General features: G+C 36.1%; 1 protein-coding gene across 2 annotated transcripts in view; it reads right to left on the reverse strand.

Annotated features, from left to right (window-relative positions):
• Positions 1 to 21,268, reverse strand: part of PPFIA2 (PPFI scaffold protein A2) — a 472,833-nt gene that overhangs the window by 117,630 nt on the left and 333,935 nt on the right. For both annotated transcript variants that reach the window (XM_089920005.1, XM_089920006.1), the window contains one exon: positions 2,815 to 3,036. In XM_089920005.1, the coding sequence (XP_089776131.1) occupies positions 2,815 to 3,036 (222 nt within the window). The remainder of the gene's footprint in view (positions 1 to 2,814; positions 3,037 to 21,268) is intronic.

The raw sequence follows: 21,268 nt of genomic DNA on the forward strand, positions 1-21,268 counted from the left end.
ACAGCCAAAAATAAAAACAAATAAATAAATAAATTGAAAAAAACAAAGAATTCCTGGTGAAAGCAGAACACCTTACCTATGAGAAGGTATTCCTAATTATAAAAAAAAATTTGGCATCAGATATATGACTGACATTTTAAATCTGACTTAGCTTTTTGTCACCTACATCCAAAGACTATTAGAATCAAAGGGTTAGTTTTACTTAGGTCATAAGAAAGGGAGAGCTGGAGATACTGGGCTCTATCTGCAAATGACACTGGATTAAACAAGCATTAATAGAATAGGTGAGTGTTAAGTGAAAGAAAAACAGCTAAATCTGTGGGACTAAGAGAATGAAGAAATAGGAAATGAGCAAAAGCTCAAGAAATGGCCCTGGTGGTTTACTAGTCAAAAATCTTAGTGTTCCTTAACAGTAATATAGAAGAGGGGTTAAACTGCATGTACTTTATAAATTCTCTGAGTTTGGGTTGTGGGAGGAGTGAAGATGAGAGATGCATTCCCGAACTGTTAACTCACAAAAAGGTGTATCATTATCTGTGCCGTGACAGAACCACTTCATGGATTATCTACCTTACTCTGAGATAGTAGGCATTGTTTGGGGACATATTCTGATTTCATCCATGCCTTTTTATGTTTACACCTAACACCCGTAAATATCCATCCTTTCAACAAGAGCTTTTGAGTGCCTAGTATATACTCAGTAGTTGTGTATGTGATTAAAATAGAGCAATGAACAAAACTAGACAAAACAAAAAACCCCCAGCTCTTATGAATCTTTATATACAGTGGAGAGGAAAGCATATGACAAACAAGTAAATCAGCAAAGTACATACTGTGTCAGATGGCAGTAATTCTGTGAGATTTTTAAAAAATGAAAGAAGAAGGAGAGTGTATATGTGTAAATACCACGGTTAGGGAACACTTCACTAAGACATTTGAGTAAAAGGCAGAAGGAAAAGAAAATGCAACAGAATAGATCTGGCTTGCTTAAGAGGCCACAGTAACTGAACTGAGTGGATTAAAGTGAAAGAGCAGTAGATGAGTTCCCAGAGGTCAGAGGGTGGGAGTAGAGATTGTACAGGGTTGTTGACCACTGCAAGGACTTTGATTTTACTGTAAGTAGAATAGGTAGCCATTGAAGAGTTTTAAGGAGAAAGTGACTTGAGCTGACTTACACTGCAAGAGGTCACTCAGGCTGCTGTGTTGAGTATAGACTATTAGAATAATCCAATGAGAGATGGTGGTTGTGTGAAATAAGGCAGAGCCATGAAGAGTGTGTGAAGAGGTCACAGGACGGATATATTTTGAAGTTGGAAGTAATAAGATTTATGGATGAAGCAAATGCAGTGTGTGAGTGAAAGAGAGGTACCAAGGACAGTTCCAAGGTTTTTGGTCTAAGCACCAATAATGGAGTTGCCGTCAGCTGAGATATGTAAGACTGCAAGTAAGTCTGGCTTCTTGGGGGGAATATCAGGAAAACAGTCTTGAGAATGTTAATTTTGAGATACCCGTTAGAGATCTAGATACAGGCATCTGGAAATCAGGAGAGATGGATAAGGTGGAGATATAAAGTGGGAATCATAAGACCATGGGTAGTTTTTGGAGCCATGAAACGGCATGAATTTACCAGGGGAGTTAAGGTAAATTGAGGAGGAAAGGCATTCCACGGTTGGGGATGAGAAGTAGAGCCAGTAAAGGAGCCTGAGATGGGGGTAGCAAGTAAAAATGAAGGAAAATCAGGAACAGTGTAGTGTGCTATTAGCCAAGTGAAGAAATACACCAGGAAGTGGTAATTAGATCAAGTGCTTCCAAGGACTGAGAAGTGTCTCCTGGATTCAGCAACATGGAGGTCAAACTGGATAAGAACAGTTTTGATGGGACCGTGGAGGCAAAAGTATGATAAAATGGGCTCAAAGGAGAACTGGAAGAAAAGAATTGGATACATAGAGTCAACTCCAATAACAGCTAGTTAATGATGTACAAAAGATAAAAAAATAAAAATATGATTTAAAAGAACATGTAAAAATGGAAAAGGTGAAAAGTCACAAAATAAAATTTTCATAAATATAGATAATTTTCTTTTTAATTAAATAGAGTGATAACAGTGAAAAGATTCTAAACTTTTCACCTCAGCTGGTACGATGATTTGGCAATATCACAAATAAGACATCTCCTTGTAATTTTTGTCGTAACTTTAAAGTACCCACTTTTTCAAATAGATGAAGTGATGTTAAGTTTAGTAAGAACTGAACATATAGAGAAAGAAAGGTTCCCACTTTCACACATGTACTTTCACATTCACAGATAGAAAACCAAAATAAGAGGGATATTTTTAAAGTAATGTCTTTGAGTATTCCCATCTGCTAAGAGTATAGCAATTCATTATTCGTACCCGAATCTAGGGTTATTTAAAATTAACAGCTTAAAACATTTAAAAATTCATTTAAAAACCTGTAGTTTTTATTACTTCTGAGATTTGATACCAACATTTTCTTTCCATACATATTTATGGGGTGGGATAGGGAGGGTGGGAGGGAGGGAGACGCAAGAGGGAAGAGATATGGGAACGTATGTATATATATAACTGATTCATTTTGTTGTAAAGCAGAAAAAAAAATAAAAAAATAAAAAAAAGGGGTGATGAAGTAAACTATTTTTGCCTTAGTGAACAAGTTTCATAACTAATATAATGCATACTGATTTACGGTCTTTTGAGAAAAGGTAAAGAGTATATGCCATTGGGGAAATTATGGAAAAAGCATCTCAGAGACAGCATTCAGGAAGCAAAGACTGAAAGTGCCGCGAATCACTTACCTCCCTAATGTCCCTTTGATACTTAGTGTTCATTTCTTCTGTTTTAATGAGATCCTTTCTTGCTGTCTCTGCTTCCTGTTCCACCTCTCCCACTCGGGAAGAAAGGGCTGCTAAACGTTCTTTCATTTGGGCCATTTCATAGTTTTGTTTTTCAAGCAATTCTTGTAGTTCAACTATTTGACTTGTTTCATCAGTTGAATCTATAGAACCATTGGACAAACGCTGCAGGAAAAGAGAAAGAAACTGCACTTAGAATTTTCTTCATCTTTAATTTAAAATTCATGAACTTAAAGATATGAGACTGATAAAGATTTCATACTGGGAAATAAGAACTCTAACAGAACTAGCTTTGGAGGAAAACTAAGTTTCTGAGAAAACTCATAATTGACATTAAAATATAAAAGTAGATCAGTAATTTTCAAATAGGTTAATAGATGCATTTGAACTGGAAACTATTATATATGCTACATTATACACAGTTTAGCACAAAACATGGATATAGCATAAACATTCAATAAGTGGCAGCTATTTTTAATCAATTACATATAAAATTTATTATAAATAAATATTTATGTAACACAGCATGTTATTATTAAATAATAAATAAGGGCACAGAAACTATGTAATATTTTCTATTTTTATTCAAGATCCTTTGTGAATTTGCAAGTCTTATTTTCAATGACTCTCAGTAAAAGAAAATTTACACTCTTCTTTTAAAGAAAGTTATTCCTGCTGTGAATCTGACCTAGCTGGAACAAAGGTATAGCATAGAAAAGTCTTGCTTTCTATATTGCTATCAACATAAAAGTAATGAGTGCACACAATCCACAGGAAAGAGACTGAAGAGTTTAAATACTTTGAGATTGATTTTTCCTCTTTTTGAAGGGGCTGCCTGGAAACCAGGGTAACTCATGTCTTCAGAAGGATGACCTACAGCCTAGCTGCACTGGAGAAATTTTGTGATGAAGGCAGTGCAGGAACTGGGGAGAAATAAGTGCTAAGAGAAAAAGATCACAATAAACTAGAAATAGGAAAGTATGGAGAAAAAAAAGTACTATCAATTCTGTTAGAATGCTTGTTTGGAAAATATGAATTCATTCTAGCATGACAATTTGACAATAAGAAACAATTTGAAAAAAAAAAGAAACAATTTGAACATAATGTAATTTTTGTGTTTTCTTATGTACAATCTCATTCCTGATAATCACTGGCTGAACATAGAAAACCAGACCTAGCTGAATCAATCAGTGTAGGAATATACAAAATGTACACATGCACTTTCCTCAAACATCTAACACCAACCTCACACTTCATCAAGCGCTTTGAGTCAGCCCATCCATATCTGTGTTACACCTGTCTGATTTTAGATACTCCTTCCACCACTTCACAATAGATCACAGCTATCACCCTTCTGACATCCACTGTGATCAGCAAACTTCAGATCTTTTTCAAAGTAAAGAGTTAAATTTATCACAGGAGGTATGCAATCCTTAACCATTTAACATGTGTAAAACTGTGCTACTATTTTTAGTATTAGAAATACTAGAAATAGTATTTAGAAATAGTATTCTATTTCTTTTAAAAGTCATTGATAAAGGTTTTAGTGTTGTACTGCAAACCCCTTTCCCCCATAAGCCCTGTGTTTTTTATTTTGAAATTTTGCATAACTCATGATATTTTGGAATGCAAATGTCATATTAGACAAAACTGACTGTAGGATAAAAGGAGGAGTATAGAAAGCATCACAAAAGCAGTGAGAAAAATAAAATAGAGAGAATGGGAAAGCAAACAAATGGCAAGAGGTATTGGTAAGTCCAGTTACCTAACACGTGGAGAAACAGTTGGACAAATCAAAATTAAAAGGGCAGAGAAAGATAGAGTCAGTCTTAAGATAGCATCTTAAGATACCAGTTGGATTTGCAGAATTAGTACTTTGAAAATATTACTGAACTTTTGTATTGCAAGTGCCAAACGTCTTATTATCTAGTGAAAGGTGTAAGAGTGTTGGAAAGGATCAAAGGTCAGTTGACCAGTTGCTCCTTCAGAGTCTTGATTCCCCTAGCTGCTGGGATTGCTTGCTTGCGGAGGGATCAGAGCTGAGAACATGCCTAGCAATTGCTCTTAGTGGAAGGGAACTGCCTTTCCAAAGTTAAACCCCTCCGTTGGGGCGTGCAATACCACATACAATGCAGAGCAGTATTATTGTGAAGCTAATAAAAAATCAACATTTTAGACAGTTTTTATGAACACAAAACCCAAAAACATTGATAGTGACATTTATATAAGATACCATTATCTGTACTGAACTGGGAAAAGCCTATTTACATTCATTAGACAGCAATTGAGAACTGGTTTAGGGAGAAAGGCTAGAGCGACCTGCCAATCAATTATGTCCAAATTTGGGATAACTGAGGTATGATATTACAGGATTTCTGTAATAATAGCAAATATCTTCGAACTCTGTACACCACTTACAAGTAATGAGGCAACCTTAAGCTTTAATAGAATTTCTGCCTCCTCACATTGAGAATTTCCTCTAGTCAACTAAAAAATGGCAATTTTTAGAAACTACAAAAGTCATTAGAAAATACATTTTTGCAGTGAAAAATGTTTTCTGTCATTGAAAAATTACATTTAAGATTTGAGTCCTTAAGAACTTTGGAGAAACTGAGACTTAGGTAATTACACGAAGTTGATTTGAATTAAAATGCAGAACTTTGAATTCCGAGGTCATTTCATCTACCCTTTACCGTATTACTTTTAATCAGAACATAAAAATCAAAACGATAAAATAACACATGCTGGATGGTATTGACAAGTAACAAGAATGTAGCGTGTGTATGTATAGCTATATGAATATACATACAACAGTACACATACACACACACACGTGTATAAATTCTACAAATATTTGTTCAGTGCAACTGAATGATGTTAATTTTCTAATTAGAAAAATGATTATTCCAAATCTGTGCACCTGAAGTCCATTAAAATCTTGTCTAAAAGTTGCAATTTTTTTAATGGGCTCAAGGTAAGAGAAATTTAAGTAAATATAAATAGTAATCAGACAACGAAAATAAAAAACTCTCAAAATGTTAACCTCTTCAATTCCTTTAAGTGACAGATGTGTACTGCATAGTCCTTATGCTACTTTGGAATTTAGTACTACCCATGGAAAATTTTTGAACAATTTTTCTCTGAAGTGCTTATTGACATTATATGTTTAAAAATGTGTAATATTTCATCTGTTCAAATCACCTTAAATATATTTTGTGCTGAGCTTAATATATGTTTTCATAATTTCGGAGTGGAAAGGTCATCTTAAACCTGTGGTGTATACCTTAGAAAAAGAATATGCAACTTTGTTCCAAATCATTATTATCTTGGTCTACCTTTAAAATTGTGGCACTTTAACATAAAGGGCAAATGAGAGAATTAAAGGAAAACCCAATGCTTATTTTAAATAGCTTTATCGAGATCTAATTTACATACCATAAAGTTCAACCATTTCAAGTGTAAATGTCAACGGTGTTTAGAATACTTAAAGAGTTGTGCAACTATCGATGTAATCTAATTTGAGAATATTCTCATTACCCCTAACAGAAACCTCATACCCATTAGCAGTCCCCTAAGAGCAGACCCCCACCCCCAGCCCGAGGCAGCCACTAATCTACTTTCTTTCAATACAGATTTGCATATTATGTACCTTTCACATAAATGGAATCACAGAACAGTCTTTTGTGATTGGCTTTATTCACTGAACATAATGTTTCTGAGAGTCATTCATGTTGTAGCATATTATCAGTATTTCATATCTTTTATTGCTGAATAGTGTTTTACCATGTGAATATTCTACATGTAATTTATAGATTCATAAGTTAATAGACATTTCAATCGTTTCCACCTTTTGACTACCGTGAATAATGTACCTGTGAACATTTGTGTACAAGCCTTTGTGTGGACATACGTTTACAGTTCTTGTGGAACTCCTAGGAGACTCCTAGGAGAAGAATTCTTCTCCTAGGAGAAGCATTGCTGGATCATATGATAATTCTATGTTTAACATTTTGAAGAAATATTTCCCAAAGTGGTTGCCCCATTTTACATTCCCACCAGCAATCATGAGAATTCCAATTCCCCACATCCTCACCAAAACTTGTCTTTTTATTATAGTCATTCTTGTGGGTATGAAGTGGAATCTCCTTGTGGTTTTGATTTGCAATCCCTAATGACTAATTATGTTGAGCATCTTTTCTTATGCCTACTGACGTTTTGTGTATTTACTTTGGGGAAATGTCCATTCAAAGTATTTGCCCATTTACTAATTGGGTTATTTGTCTTTTATTATTGAGTTATAAGAATTGCTTATATATACTTTGGATACAAGTCCTTTGTCAGATATATGACTTATAAATAGTTCTTTCCAGTATTTTGATTATCTTTTTTACTTTCCTGATGGCACAGTTTGAAAGTGTTTTTAATTTTAATGAAGTCCAATTTATCATTTTTCTCCTTTATGTGCTTTTGGTGTTATACCAAGAAGTTATTTCTTAACATAAGTTTATAAAGACTTCAATTTTTTTTCTTTTAAAGTGTAGAAGTATACACTTAAATTACTAGTTTTCAAAGGCAATAAAGGCTCAGATGATAAAATGTTTTAAATATATATTTTGATTCAATCAATAATTATTTACTGAGCACCTACTATGTGCCAAATAGAAGAAATTAGGTTTTAGGATTTTTAAAAAATATGATGATACATTCCCGACATTAAGGAAATTTTCATCTAGCAGAGAAGTGACACACAAACAAGCAGGTATTAAGTACTGCAATGAAATATTATCATAGAGTTATGTTTTGCTTACATATTTGTGTTATGGGAGCAGAAAGAAGATACCTTTTGTGACACTCTTTGAGTTGGGTTTTTAAAGGTAAGCAATTATATTTCAAGTAAAATAAGGGAGGGGGTAGTTATTCCAGGAAGGAGAAACAACATGAGCAAAGGCAGGGAGGCATTCTCTGCAGGGGGATTATGAGTAGCCCTGTGTGCAGAGCAAAAGATGTGCTGTGGGGAAATGGGAGGATATGAGACCTGAAAGGGAGGGCCAGCATACATTAAGATGTCCTTAGCTTCTCATATGAAATAGCATGAACTTTGGGTACTAAACAGAATGACAGAGAGTCATCAAAGGTTTTTGAACAGGGAAGTTACCTGTAAACATTTGCTGGCAACCTGCTCATCTCATGATCCTGGTGGTCTGTGTAAAGCCTTTCTTAACTGCCTGTAGTGGACAATTTTTGCTTGCCTGCTCAGCATCCATTTTTCCTTCCCACTTCCCCACAGTTAGAGTTGCCAGATGAAATACAGGGTACGCAGTTAAACATTTTTTTCCTTTGGAATGTACTTTATTATTTTCTTTTAATTAAAAAAATTGTTTATTGTGGTAAAAGTCACATAATATAAAACATACTACTTTAATCATATTTAGCTGTACAGTTCAGTGGCACTAAGTATATTCACATTGCTGTGCTACTCTCACCATCATCCATCTCCCGAATTTTTACCTACCCAGGTAAATTTGAATTTCAGAGAGACAATGAAAAATTGTTCAGTATGTCACATGCAGTATTTGGGTCAAGCATATACTAGGGGAATTGATTATGCAAAGAAAACATTGAGCCAAACCCAGAATGAAAGCATAAATTATGTGTTTACTTGACAAAGGAAACAGAAAAATCAAAAACTGGGAGACACAAGTGGGTATAGGATTTTTAAAGCCACCCGTTGTAGCAAGAATTGAATAGGCTACAGCAAGAAGATGGGAGTGGGTGTAGGTGGAAGGATGATATGAGTTCTTGAGGTGATGTGGGTTCTTGAGATCATTGCAGGACTTTGACTTTTACTCTGGGTGAGATGGGGACCCTATGAAGGTGCTGAGCAGAGGAGTGGCATGATCTCACATTTTCAACGCATCCCTCTGCTTTCTTGTAAAAGCCAGACTGTAGGAGTAAAGGATAAAATTAAAGAGATGAATTATAGAGGCTTTTAAGTAATCCAGGTGGATGATAATGCTGGCTTGCACCAGGGTGTTAGCAGTGAAGGTTGTGAGAATTGGTCATATTCTTTCAATGGATTAGACGTGATATGTGACCAAAAGCATAGACTCAAGCATGACTTTAAGAATTTTGGTCTTCAATTAGAAGAATGGTGTTGCTATTTATAGAAGAGGGGGAATCTTCAGAAGAAACAGGTTTGGGATTAGGATGGGGTAAAATAAAGAACTGGGTTTTGGAAACAAAGTTTGAGGTAACTTGTGAGATGTCAAAGTTAAGTCTCTTAGGCTGTTGCATGAGCCTGCAGTCAGGAGTAGTCAGTGCATGGATGTTTTCTATGAAAAATTATAACACTGGATGAGATCACCTGTGGAGTCAGAGGGGAGGATCATCAAAGGTGACTAAGAAGGTATCTTTAAAGATCTCTTCACATATCACTTTATCAGAGAGGTCTTTTATTCCTGCTATGTAATATGTATTTTGTTTGTTGTCTGTCTCACTCACTAAAATATATATTCCTAAATTTTCTCTCTATCCCAGGCTTAACCTGTATATTCTTGTATGTTCAACTACTACTCCATTTTCCTGCTTGAATATCAAATAGGCAGTCCAACCAAACTCAGAATGTTCAAAACCAAATTCCTGTGCCTCTTCCCCAAACCTGTTTCACCTTCAACCTTCACCAGCTCAGTTGGTAAAAACTCCATCCTTCCATATGCTTCCACAGGCTGAAAAACTTTGGTGTCACCACCAAGTCCTCTCTTTTTCTCCCATCTCCTATTGAGTCTATTAGAAAAACATGTTTGCCTTATCTTTGCAATAGAATAAATATGACTCATTTTTGTGCTGTCTACTGCTGTCACCTGTTGGGGAAGCAGTCTTCATGCAAACTGCCAACCCTCTCCAGGATTGCCCAGTCAATGTCCTGCATCTGGAATATTCCCCTACATGGAAGCTAGGTGTCAAGGTATAACTTGGCCCCAGATTCTTCTTCCTTATTAGGAGAAACCATTTCCCTCTTCTAGGTATGCAGTGAACTTCCTTGTATTGCATGTGCTGTATGTCACCTGGCAGCCCCACCAGTGTATCTGCCCCTCATGGGAAGAGAACGGGTCTTCTCCTGCAGCATGAGAGGCGTGCGTGCAGTCCATTGTCCTGCCTGTGCTACCAGGAAGGACCAATTCCCTAGCCACGAGAGATTTGTGCAGGCCACAGACTCTGATCTTGCTGCCTCTCTTCACCTTTGTGTGAGTAGTGTTGTTCCAGTTGGACAGGTCAAAGGTTGGGAGACACAAGTGGGTTTAGAATTTTCAAGGGGACCCAGTGTGGCTAGGATGGAATGAACTACAGCAAGAGGATGGGAGTGGATATAGACGGGCAGATGATGTGGGTTCTTGAGATCACCGTAGAACTTTGACTTTTACTCTGGGTGAGATGGGAACCGGAGGAAGATTCTATGAGCAGAGCAGGGGCAATCTATTAGGAAAACATGTTTGCTTTATCTTTGCAGTACATGTGAATCTTCCCCATGTATGCTACCTCCTGTATGTCAAGGAGCTCCTTGTTGTCAGTCCTCTTTGCTGACTCTGAAACCCCAGAAGATGCAATAGGCTGAGGTATGTGGGCTCTGACTTCTGGTGGTTGGTACTGTTATAATCTTTGCCATCTTCCATGCAAATCCTCACCTGGGATTGGTAGCTGGTTTTTCCTGCTCAACACCAGCCCTTGTCTGCATCATCTACTCTCACTAGAATCACTGTAATAACCTCCTAACTGGTCTCTTTGCTTCTAACTTTGTACTTTTATGTTAATTCTTAAAACAACCAGAGTGATCCATGGTGATCTTGTTACATGATAGATAAAGTTATTCCTCTGCTCAAAACACTACAATGGTTTTTCATTCTACTCAGCACAGGAGCGAAAACTTACAGTGAGCAATAACCACTGCCCCATCCCCCTTCCCCTTCCCTACTCCCCTCCCCTTCCCCCATGCCTTTACCTCTCTGAACTCTCTCCTACTATTCTCCCATTTGCTCTCTTGCTTCAGCCACACTAGCAAACTCATTGTTCCTCTAATAAAGTCAATCACTGTCCCAAGTTACAGTCTTTGCTTAGTTCTTCCTTCTGCTTGGAATGCTCTTCCCCTAGTAACCCACATGACTAAAAACCTCAACAATTTCAAGGACACCAATCTTGACCACCTTATTTAAAAGTGCAAACTGTCTCCATCCCTACGTCTCCCTAGGACTCTTGATCCTTTTGTGTTTCTCTAATTTTTTTTTCTTCAATAGCATTTATCATCTTCTAACATGCAAATGATTTACTTATTTATATTTATTGTTTATTTTCTGCTAACCTCCTCCAACTTGCTGGATTATAAGCTTCAGGAGGTAAAGAGCCTTATATGTTTACTCTTTGGTGTATCACAAGTGTCTAGAAAGATGCCTGGCACATGATGCAATAGACTTTTGTTGACTAAATAAATGTTTTGATTCCTTCTATGTCTCTAGTGGCCAAAACAGCATCTTCCACAAAAATATATTTGTTGGATGAATGAATGAATGTTTCCATTAATGAATATGATGAGTTTTAGGAAAAACAGTAAGGATTCAAAAAGAAAAGAAATATAGAGACAATATACTTAGCTTTCATTGTATAAAGTTTATGACAGGGAATTTAGTCTTTTTTTTATCCTGTTTTAAAAGCACTATATAGATGAATTATCTATAAGAGTGGAAAAATTTGAAGTAAAATTAGGAAAGCGTTGTTATAAGTTCACCTTAAAACAAATAATATGGTCAAAATAGACAGCCTATGTGTAAGACCAAGTGGAATAAATGAAGCCCCAGAGGCCTCATCATGTCACAGTCACAGTGACTTCTCATGAGATGAATTCAGCCAGGAATTTACACATGTTCTTCCATATTATACCAGGTAAAAAATGGAAATAGGTCTCTCTTTGAATTTGACAATCTCCAGCAAAATAACCTAACCATTAATATTTTTTCACTCTACTTCTAGCTTTAGCATATATTAAAGAATACTCTAACATGTTTACAAAACAGTGGTACAGTTAAATTACTAATGTGATCATTTTAATTCTGCATTTTATGCTCCTTTAATGGTTATTATTTATTTTGGGCATATATTTGTGGCCATACATTGCTCTCCTGCCAAAGAATAGCAGTTTGTTAAACATAATAATAAATAATTTTTCACAGTGCTTTTAAGTGATGAGAGTGCCTCTTTAGTGTACAGAATAGAGGGCATTTAAATTGCTATAATAACATAATAATAATTGATTTCTCCCTTGGATAGATATTTCTTGACAAGCTATTCCAGAGGATTTAGGAACTATGTTAATTATAAATTTTTAGAGTTCGATGGTGCTGCCCATGCGGAATGAATATTTGGTTGACCTTTTTCATTTTCCTCAGGAGCTATTACACTTGGCAGTAGACAGTTTTCCCCCAGACTTACTGAGATATAGCTGACATATAACATTGTGCAAGTTTAAGGTGTATAAAGTGATGATTTGACGTATATATACATTGTGAAATGATGACCACAGTAAGGTTAGCTAACACAGCCATCACCTCACATGGTTACCATTTTTATTTTGCGGTGAGAACATTTGAGATCTACTCTCTTAGCAACTTTCAAATACACAATACAGTATTGTTAACTACAGTCACTATGGCAGCTGATAATTTAAACTTTATTCTGAACATATTTCTGAACTTGACTTGTACATTTTTGACACCTCCCTGCCCATGTTTTTCATGACTAAAACATAAGTCTTGGATTCTCTCCTAATGAATTTCAAAAAGCTCTTTTTTCTTTTATGCATTTTACTTCTCATGGTTTATTAATCTTTCTAGAGAAAATAGAAAAAGATGCTAAAGAGTGGAAATTAGGAATTTATCTTACTATTAATTCAGGTATTAGAGGCACAGATATACTTAAAATTCATCAGCATTTAAGGGGTAAACAATAAGCAGTTCCATTTCATTTTTGAAAATAGTTCTATAAAATTTTATGGTTAGAGATGAATTATTGATTATCTGCTCAAAGAAGTTACACTAAGATTTTCACTCATTAACATAAATATCCAGCACCAATAATTCTTTAGCGGATATGAAGAAATCCTTAAAACAGGAAAGTAATAAAATATATTTCATTCTGTGAGGAAAAGAGAAATGTAGTACAAAAGAAATGTAGAACAAAGAATAAAGAAAAAAACCCCAAATCCATAAAAAGGAAGTGTTCATAGGCATAAAAATAATAAGTAACAAAAATTAGAGCTGATAGTTCATTGTAAATTCCACGCGAGTCATCAATGTATTAGGATGAAAGAAATATACATAACAGAATGAAAGATGGAACCAGTCAGGGATTCCATAGGCTGATAATGAAGTCTGTATGTGGACTATATGAGTAAATCTGAGACCAGGCCTTGACCAAAGAAGGGACTTGGAAGACTTCAGTCAATCTGATACCCTAGCAAATATTTCCTTTTATTCCAAGAGATCGTTGTACTCCTCATTTTACTTCAAATTCTCAAATTTGGATTTGCCTCCAAATCCCCATATAAGACTGTATCTTTCATTAGAATAATGGCAAATTATAATAATAGCTAACATTTATTGAGTACTTACCCAAGAACTTATAGCTAAAAATTTTTCTGGCTCTAAGCTTTCATTTGTAACAATTACTCCATTTCCCTAACATTATTAAGTTCTAAGTGTCAGGTACTGTTCCACATGAATCATGTGCATAAACTCTTTAATCCCTGTAACAACCTATTGGATACAGAAATGGAAACTGAAGCACAGAATATATTTTGCTTAAGGTCACACTACTAAAAAGTCATAAGATTAAGATTTGAATGAAGGCATTCCAGTTTCCTATTCCTAGGAGTCTGTACTTTCTCTCTACCTACCCCTATCCCTTCTTCCTTCTTTTGTCAATTTTTTCTCTCTTTTTTTGTTCATTCTCTCTTGTTCATTTATCATTTCATTTATCCATTCATTAAACCTACTTATTGCTTCATTTATTCATTCAATCACCAAAACTCTGTTTAGCTTCTACCATATGCCAGACACTAGGTTGGGTGCTCAGAATATGAAGACTCCTGCTTAAATGCAGCATAATGTGGGAAAAAAGAATAAACCAAATAAAGCAACCAATTAACCAAATTCATAAGGACCAGATAGCAATTCAGCACTGGGCATTTCTAATGCTTCAAGGCTATGGCTTTTGGGCATCTGCCTACACTGCTTTTGTTAATCTCCATATTGCTTTTAGCTCTCAAAAATCAGACCTGACTTCAGGTTTCAAATCTTGTCCAACAAATAACAACACTTTGTCTTTGATTTGAAATTCTACAGCACAGAATTCACAGCTGTTACTTCTAATTCCACAATGACTCCTTAAATCTGTTTCATTATATGTAAATCATTTATTTACAATCCCTGCAAACCTAGAGACTATGACAAAGCAGAACTAATATTTGTATTCCACATCAGTTATTCTCAACCATTAGAATCCTTGGAAGAACTGGATAAAAATATAGAATGGAAACCACTCTAGACCATATCCAAGGGTGGGGTGCAGACATATAATTGTTTTTAAATCTCCCTAAGTAACTGCAATGTTTAGTTGAGGTTAAGAACCACAGATCTATATTATCCAGGTACTTTACTAATAACTGTATGTAATTTATTCATCAAACCTAAAAAACTGGCATAAAGAGGAAAAGCTTCAAAGTAATACAATAATAAAATTGTTGGTGAAATATATGTAATAAAAGATGTGATAATAGACCCAAGAATAGTAGACCCTAGAATCAACTAATTATTTTTTAATGTAATATTTCAAATGGAACGGCTTGACTTTATCTCTTAATTCCGAATGATGAGAAGAAACAAACCTCTATAATAGAATTGACTAAATATTGCCCTGCTTGGAAGGTTTCTAGACCAGATGATTTCTTTTTTTTAAATAAATGTATTTATTTTTATTTATTAATTTTTGGCTGCATTGGGTCTTCATTGAGGTGTACAGGCTTCTCATTGCAGTGGCTTCTCTTTTTGCGGAGCATGGGCCCTAGCCACGCAGGCTTCAGTCGTTGTGGCTCGCAGCCTCTAGAGTGCAGGCTCAGTAGTTGTGGCACACGGGCTTAGTTGCTCTGCGGCATGTGGGATCTTCCTGGACCAGGGCTCGAACCTGTGTCCTCTACATTGGCAGGCAGATTCTTAACCACTGAGCCACCAGGGAAGCCCCCCAGATGATTTCTTATAGTTACTTCTCCATTAATAATTTTACTGTTCAACACTGAGATCTGCAAACTCATTATGATAAAGTAAATTCCTGATAATTTTATTCAATTAAAATATCCAGCAATAGACCTTTGCTTGTCGGTTCTTAGTTTAATGTGATCAATAATGTTTTGTTAATAAATATAAAACAGATTTATTATCTTTACAGAAATTCTAGGCCACTTTTTAATTTCCACTGAATTTAAGAATCTTTTCATCTGAGGAATCTCTTGTCATTCTGAAGTTCTTATAATGCTTAAACTAGAGTACACATCATTCACTAGCTGATGTATGTGGCTTAATAGAAATATACTTCATTTTTATAGTGTCTTAAATCTAAATAAAAGATGAGAAATTTCTAATGTTGCCATGATCAATGTTAATAACACTCATAAATATAAAAAGTAGCTATTTCTCATATTACAACATGAAATAAAAATACTGAATTATTAATGTGGAAAAACACTCATCTGTAAAATTCTTAATCTATATAATTAGAAGATATGAGGAGATGAATTGTACATAAGGAGTTTTTTTGTTTGTTGCTGTTTTTTATTTTTGTTTTCAATTGAAAGTCTTCAAATGTTTCTTTGTTCAGCTATAGAATAAAGAAGTAACACTGAAGAGGATCTTTCTAGCTGTAAGAATTACTAAGGAGTCCTTTTAGATATGTAAATATAAGAAAAGTATACATCCTGCCCCAGAGGAAGAATATTTAGTGGAGCCTTGATAAATGATTTCTTCCACAGTGTCTTGATGGGGTGGGGGGTGGGGTTTGCATAATTAGCATGAAACCTCTGGAGGGAGAGGAAAAGAGAGACTTTCTTTTTTTTTTTTTAACATCTTTATTGGAGTATAATTGCTTTACAATGGTGTGTTAGTTTCTGCTTTATAACAAAGTGAATCAGTTATACATACACATATATCCCCATATCCCCTCCCTCTTGCTTCTCCCTTCCACCCTCCCTATCCCACCCCTCTAGGTGGTCACAAAGCACCAAGCTGATCTCCTTGTGCTATGAGGCTGCTTCCCACTAGCTAACTCGTTTACGTTTGGTAGCGTATATATGTCCATGCCACTCTCTCACTTAGTCCCAGCTTACCCTTCCCCCTCTCCGTGTCCTCAAGTCCATTCTCTAGTAGGTCTGTGTCTTTATTCCCGTCTTGCCCCTCTGTTCTTCATGACCATTTTTCTTTCTTTTTTTTTTTAGATTCCATATATATGTGTTAGCATACGCTATTTGTTTTTCTCCTTCTGACTTACTTCACTCTGTATGACAGACTCTAGGTCCATCCACCTCACTACAAATAACTCAATTTCATTTCTTTTTAGCAGCTTAGTAATATTCCATTGTATATATGTGCCACATCTTCTTTATCCATTCATCTGTTGATGGACACTTAGGTTGCTTCCACGTCCTGGCTACTGTAAATAGAGCTGCAATGAACATTGTGGTACATGACTCTTTTTGAATTATGGTTTTCTCAGGGTATATGCCCAGTGGTGGGATTGCTGGGTCGTATGGTAGTTGTATTTTTAGTTTTTTAAGGAACCTCCATACTGTTCTCCATAGTGGCTGTATCAATTTACATTCCCACCAACAGTGCAAGAGTGATCCCTTTTCTCCACACCCTCTCCAGCATTTATTGTTTCTAGATTTTTTGATGATGGCCATTCTGACTGGTGTGAGATGATATATCATTGTAGTTTTGATTTGCATTTCTCTAATGATTAATGATGTTGAGAGACTCAATTGCTCTACATTTAATTATGAAGTTCAGTGTTATTTCAAATTCTCTCACAGACTAAGACAATTGACTACATCAGAAAGGGCTCCAAGAGTTCACAAGGAGAACTTACCACGAGGGAAGTAAGAGTCTGGACTGAGACCTGAGTTCACTATCCAATGTCAGCAGGTTCCAGCTTGCTGTGTGGCTAAGACTGGAAAAACCTTCCTGGCTCAGTCATCTTGATGCATTTGGGAACTTAAGTGTGAAACTAAGCCTCAGTCTGGTATAACTTGGAGAAAGGAAAACCTCTGAAGAACCACTCAGTTAGGGAATGACACTACTGTTAGTGGAACTTGAAAACCAGGCCAGTGATTGGTATGGAATGGTTTCATTTAGCTCGTATGTCAGTGGGTTATTGCAATAGTACGTGGGTGGCATTTGATTTTGAGGGGCCACCGATTTTGAAGTGATACTTTGAAGACTATAAAGTCAAGCATACCATTCTGACCCATGCTATTCCACACTATACTGAACCAATATATAAGAAATAAAGTCCAACAATCTGTAATACTTCTATGTGAAAAATTAAGCAATTTTATAGAACATAAAACAATACATAAATAAATGGAGACTCAAACCATATTACAGATGGTAAGACAATATATCATAGAAGTGACTATTCTCCCCAAATTAATTAATATATTTAAGCAATTTCAGTGAAAATATCAATAGGGTTTTAAAATGGGAATTCGAAAGCTGATATTATAATTAAACTCTATGGAGTTTATTCTTAGCTGGGGTGACAGACTATAAATTATAGACATTATAAATAAATGAATCATACTTTATTTTAGAATATAAGAATATATTGATGACATTTGAACAAAGGCTTGATGGAAGTGAGGATAGCCACGCAGATATCTGGAAGAAGGGCATTCTAGACAGAAGGAAGAGCAAGTCGGAAGTCAACAGGAGGCCAGTGTGGCTGGGGTGATGGTGGAGATGAAGTCATAGAATGAGGAAAGTCAAATCATGCAGAGCCTCGTGTAAATGGGAAACACTTGCAGAGTTTTGAGCATATGATTGACAGGTTCAGATTTACGTTTTAAAGCATCACTCTGATTCATGTCATGTTAAAAATAGACAATAAGGGCCCACAAGAGAAGCAGAGAGACTTGGAAGGAGGTGATTACAATAATCCAGGTGAGAGATGATAGTGGTTTAGAGCAGAGTGCTTAGTGGAAGTGGTGAGAAGTGGCAGATTCTGGATATATTTTGAAAGTAGAGCAAATAGAATTTCTTTACAGTTTGATGTGGGGTGTGAGACACAGGGAGGACTTGAGGATAACTACAAATTCTTTAGATTGAACAACTGGAAAGGTGAGATTTCCATCATTTGAGATGGAGAAGATGCAGGGAGTTTTGGAGGGGAATATAAAAAGGTAAGGTTTTTGACATTTTAAGGTTTAGTGACCTTTAGATACACATGTGGAGATGACAGATGTTCAATAGGCAGTTGGATATATATACTTGGTTGTAGGGTCTGTAGAGGTAAAGATTTGTAAGTCATTAGCATATGGACAGCATTTAAGGCTATGAGGCTGATTGAAATCACTGAGAGAAAAGATGGAGAACTGAGCCCCGGGTCACCTCAACATTAAGAATTCAAGAAGAAAACAGGCAATATAGCCAATATTTTATAGTAACTCTAAATGGAGTATAATCTATAAAAATACTGAACTACTATGTTGTACACCTAAAACTAATACAATATTGTAAATCAACTATACCTTAATAAACAAACAAACAAACAAGTATTAGAGCAAGGTCTGACCATGAGAATGTAAACTTTCTGGAATTTGAAAAAATCTTGGAAAGTATATAGGAGCTTCCATTGGATGCGGATAGGAGTTTAAAGCAAATTTAACGTAACTCTCAGGATAAAATAATCTCACTGGACATAAAGTACATATCTAGATGCTTAACAAAAAGAAGTCAGGAAGAAGAATATGATCCAAGAAAAGAGACTTAGCCACTGGTGAGGGAAGAGAAAAACAGAGAGTGAAGTTTCCTATACTGCAAGTGAAAAATAAAGGCGAATCTAAAAAGAAAAAAGAAAAAGGTGAACAACTATGACATCAACTCAAGAAGGGCTGAGAATTGGCCACTGTATTTAGCAATATAAAATTAGTGATGATGGTAACAGGAGAGGTTTCTGTGTAGTGGTGGAGCAAAGACCTTCCTGGAATAGGTTTACAAAGAAAGCACAGAAAGCAACAGGGGACAGTGAGTAGATGACCCTTTCGAAGAGCTTTGCTGCACAGGGGAGTGGAAAATAGAGCAATAGCTGATGGTATAAGTAGGACCAAAAGAGAATTTCTTTTAAGTTGGAAGAGCTTTGTATGTTATAGGAATGGGATGGATGAAGAAAAAAACTGATGGCAAAGGAGAGCACAGTAAGAATTGCTGGAGCAGTACACTTGACTAGATGACTGTGGAGACATCACACGGTGTAACTCACGGGTGTAACAAAGTTTTTTATGTCTAAGGTTTTTTTTGATTTTTTAAAGACTCATGCTCAGCCTAATAAGCTCTTTCATGCTTTTAGACATCTGGACAGATTTAAGACTTTGCTTGAAGTAAATACTCTTATATTTTGCAATCCATGAAATCAGGTAGTTTATATGCCACCTTTTTCACCCATGTTCACTTTTAATATTTGTATACTTGTTACACTATTTATCTCGGCTCATCCTGCTCACAAGCTGTGTGACTTTGAGCCAGTAATCTTTGCTCTACAAACATCACAGGGTTATTGCAGGAATCCAATGAAACAACTATGTAAAAGTACTTTTGGCAAATGTAAAGGGCTTTGTACAAGTTATTTATCTTGTTCTCATTGGCATGTAGCCCTTTTGTTAATGAGGTTTACAGACAGCTTTGAAGAACAGTCTGCCTGTCTTTGAAAGGCCAGAGCCAGCATTAAGGAATATTTTTCAGAGTACTCATTTTGGCACGTGCAATTCTCCCGCAAATAAAGGGAATTTCTGGTTATACAAGTTTAGGAAACACTGTGTACTATGTTTCCTCTTGGGCAATTTTAATAAATTTTAATAAATAGTACAGTAAAGATAACAGTTCAAAATTGTATAGCATTATATATATTAATATTCTTGTCCTGAGAAATCTCTTTTTTGGGGGGAGTGGGTTCTGTAAAACATCCATTAAATTTCTGGGGAACTCGTGCTTCATGAGAAATGTTAAGATGGATAAACTCTACCGAAGTGAAAAATAAAATTAGACCAATTGCAGAACATCTGAATGATAGACTTAAAAATTCTCCTGGATTGGCTTAAAGACCAGACAAAGCAATGAAGAGGGAAGGAAAGTATTTGTTCTTCTCTATATCCATATAAGAAAGCAGAGTCCCTGTCACAGATTAGACACTCAAATTATGCCGAAAGGACAGAGATAAATGAACAAACTTTCTGTCAAACCCCTGTGAATCACTCAGCCTTTTAAAGTCTGAAACTATCCTACTTCAGCAAAAAATTGTTTTTTCTGCTTCTCTCGAATCTGGGCTAATAATATAAATGATACTAAATTTGTTATTAAAGATAGAGGAGTCAGGGCTTCCCTGGTGGCGCAGTAGTTAAGAATCTGCCTGCCAATGCAGGGGACACGGGTTTGAGCCCTGGTTCGGGAAGATCCCACATGCCACGGAGCAACTAAGTCCGTGCGCTACAACTACTGAGCCTGCGCTCTAGAGCCCGCGAGCCACAACTACTGAGCCCATGTGCCACAACTACTGAAGCCTGGGTACCTAGAGCCCATGCTCCACAACAAGAGAAGCCACCACGATGAGAAGCCCGCGCGCCCCTGCTTGCTGCAACTAGAGAAAGCCCGCGTGCAGCAACAAAAGACCCAACGCAGCCAAAAATAAATTAAAAAAAAAAAAAAAAAAAGATAGAGGAGTCAATTCCACTTTCACTTCCCACCTATTAAAAGAATAGTGAAAGCATAAAAATCCAGTCACTGCATTCAGAGAGAGATTTGTTTTGAACTTAGTAAATTCCCATACAACATTAGATGATTTTTACTTCTTATTTTTGCCATTGTATATAAAAGATGACTTTTGGTCATAATCTTCCTATCCTATAAAATTGATACTCAATTCCTATAAAATTGATACAGTCTAACTTCCTGTGCATATGGATGAACCATGAAACAGCCTAACCTTGCCTCTTCTGGGCCCTTTTCTAGCCAATCGTAGTCCTCTAGGCCACTCCTGCCTCGTATATCGAGGGCTACACTTGGACCTTCTTTTTCCTAGGAGGTGTGCCAATCCC

The sequence above is a fragment of the Delphinapterus leucas genome, chromosome 11, assembly GCF_059928025.1.
Source record: "Delphinapterus leucas isolate spDelLeu-1000000601 "Yukka" chromosome 11, BTC_Dleu_Yukka2, whole genome shotgun sequence".
Classification (NCBI taxonomy): domain Eukaryota; kingdom Metazoa; phylum Chordata; class Mammalia; order Artiodactyla; family Monodontidae; genus Delphinapterus; species Delphinapterus leucas.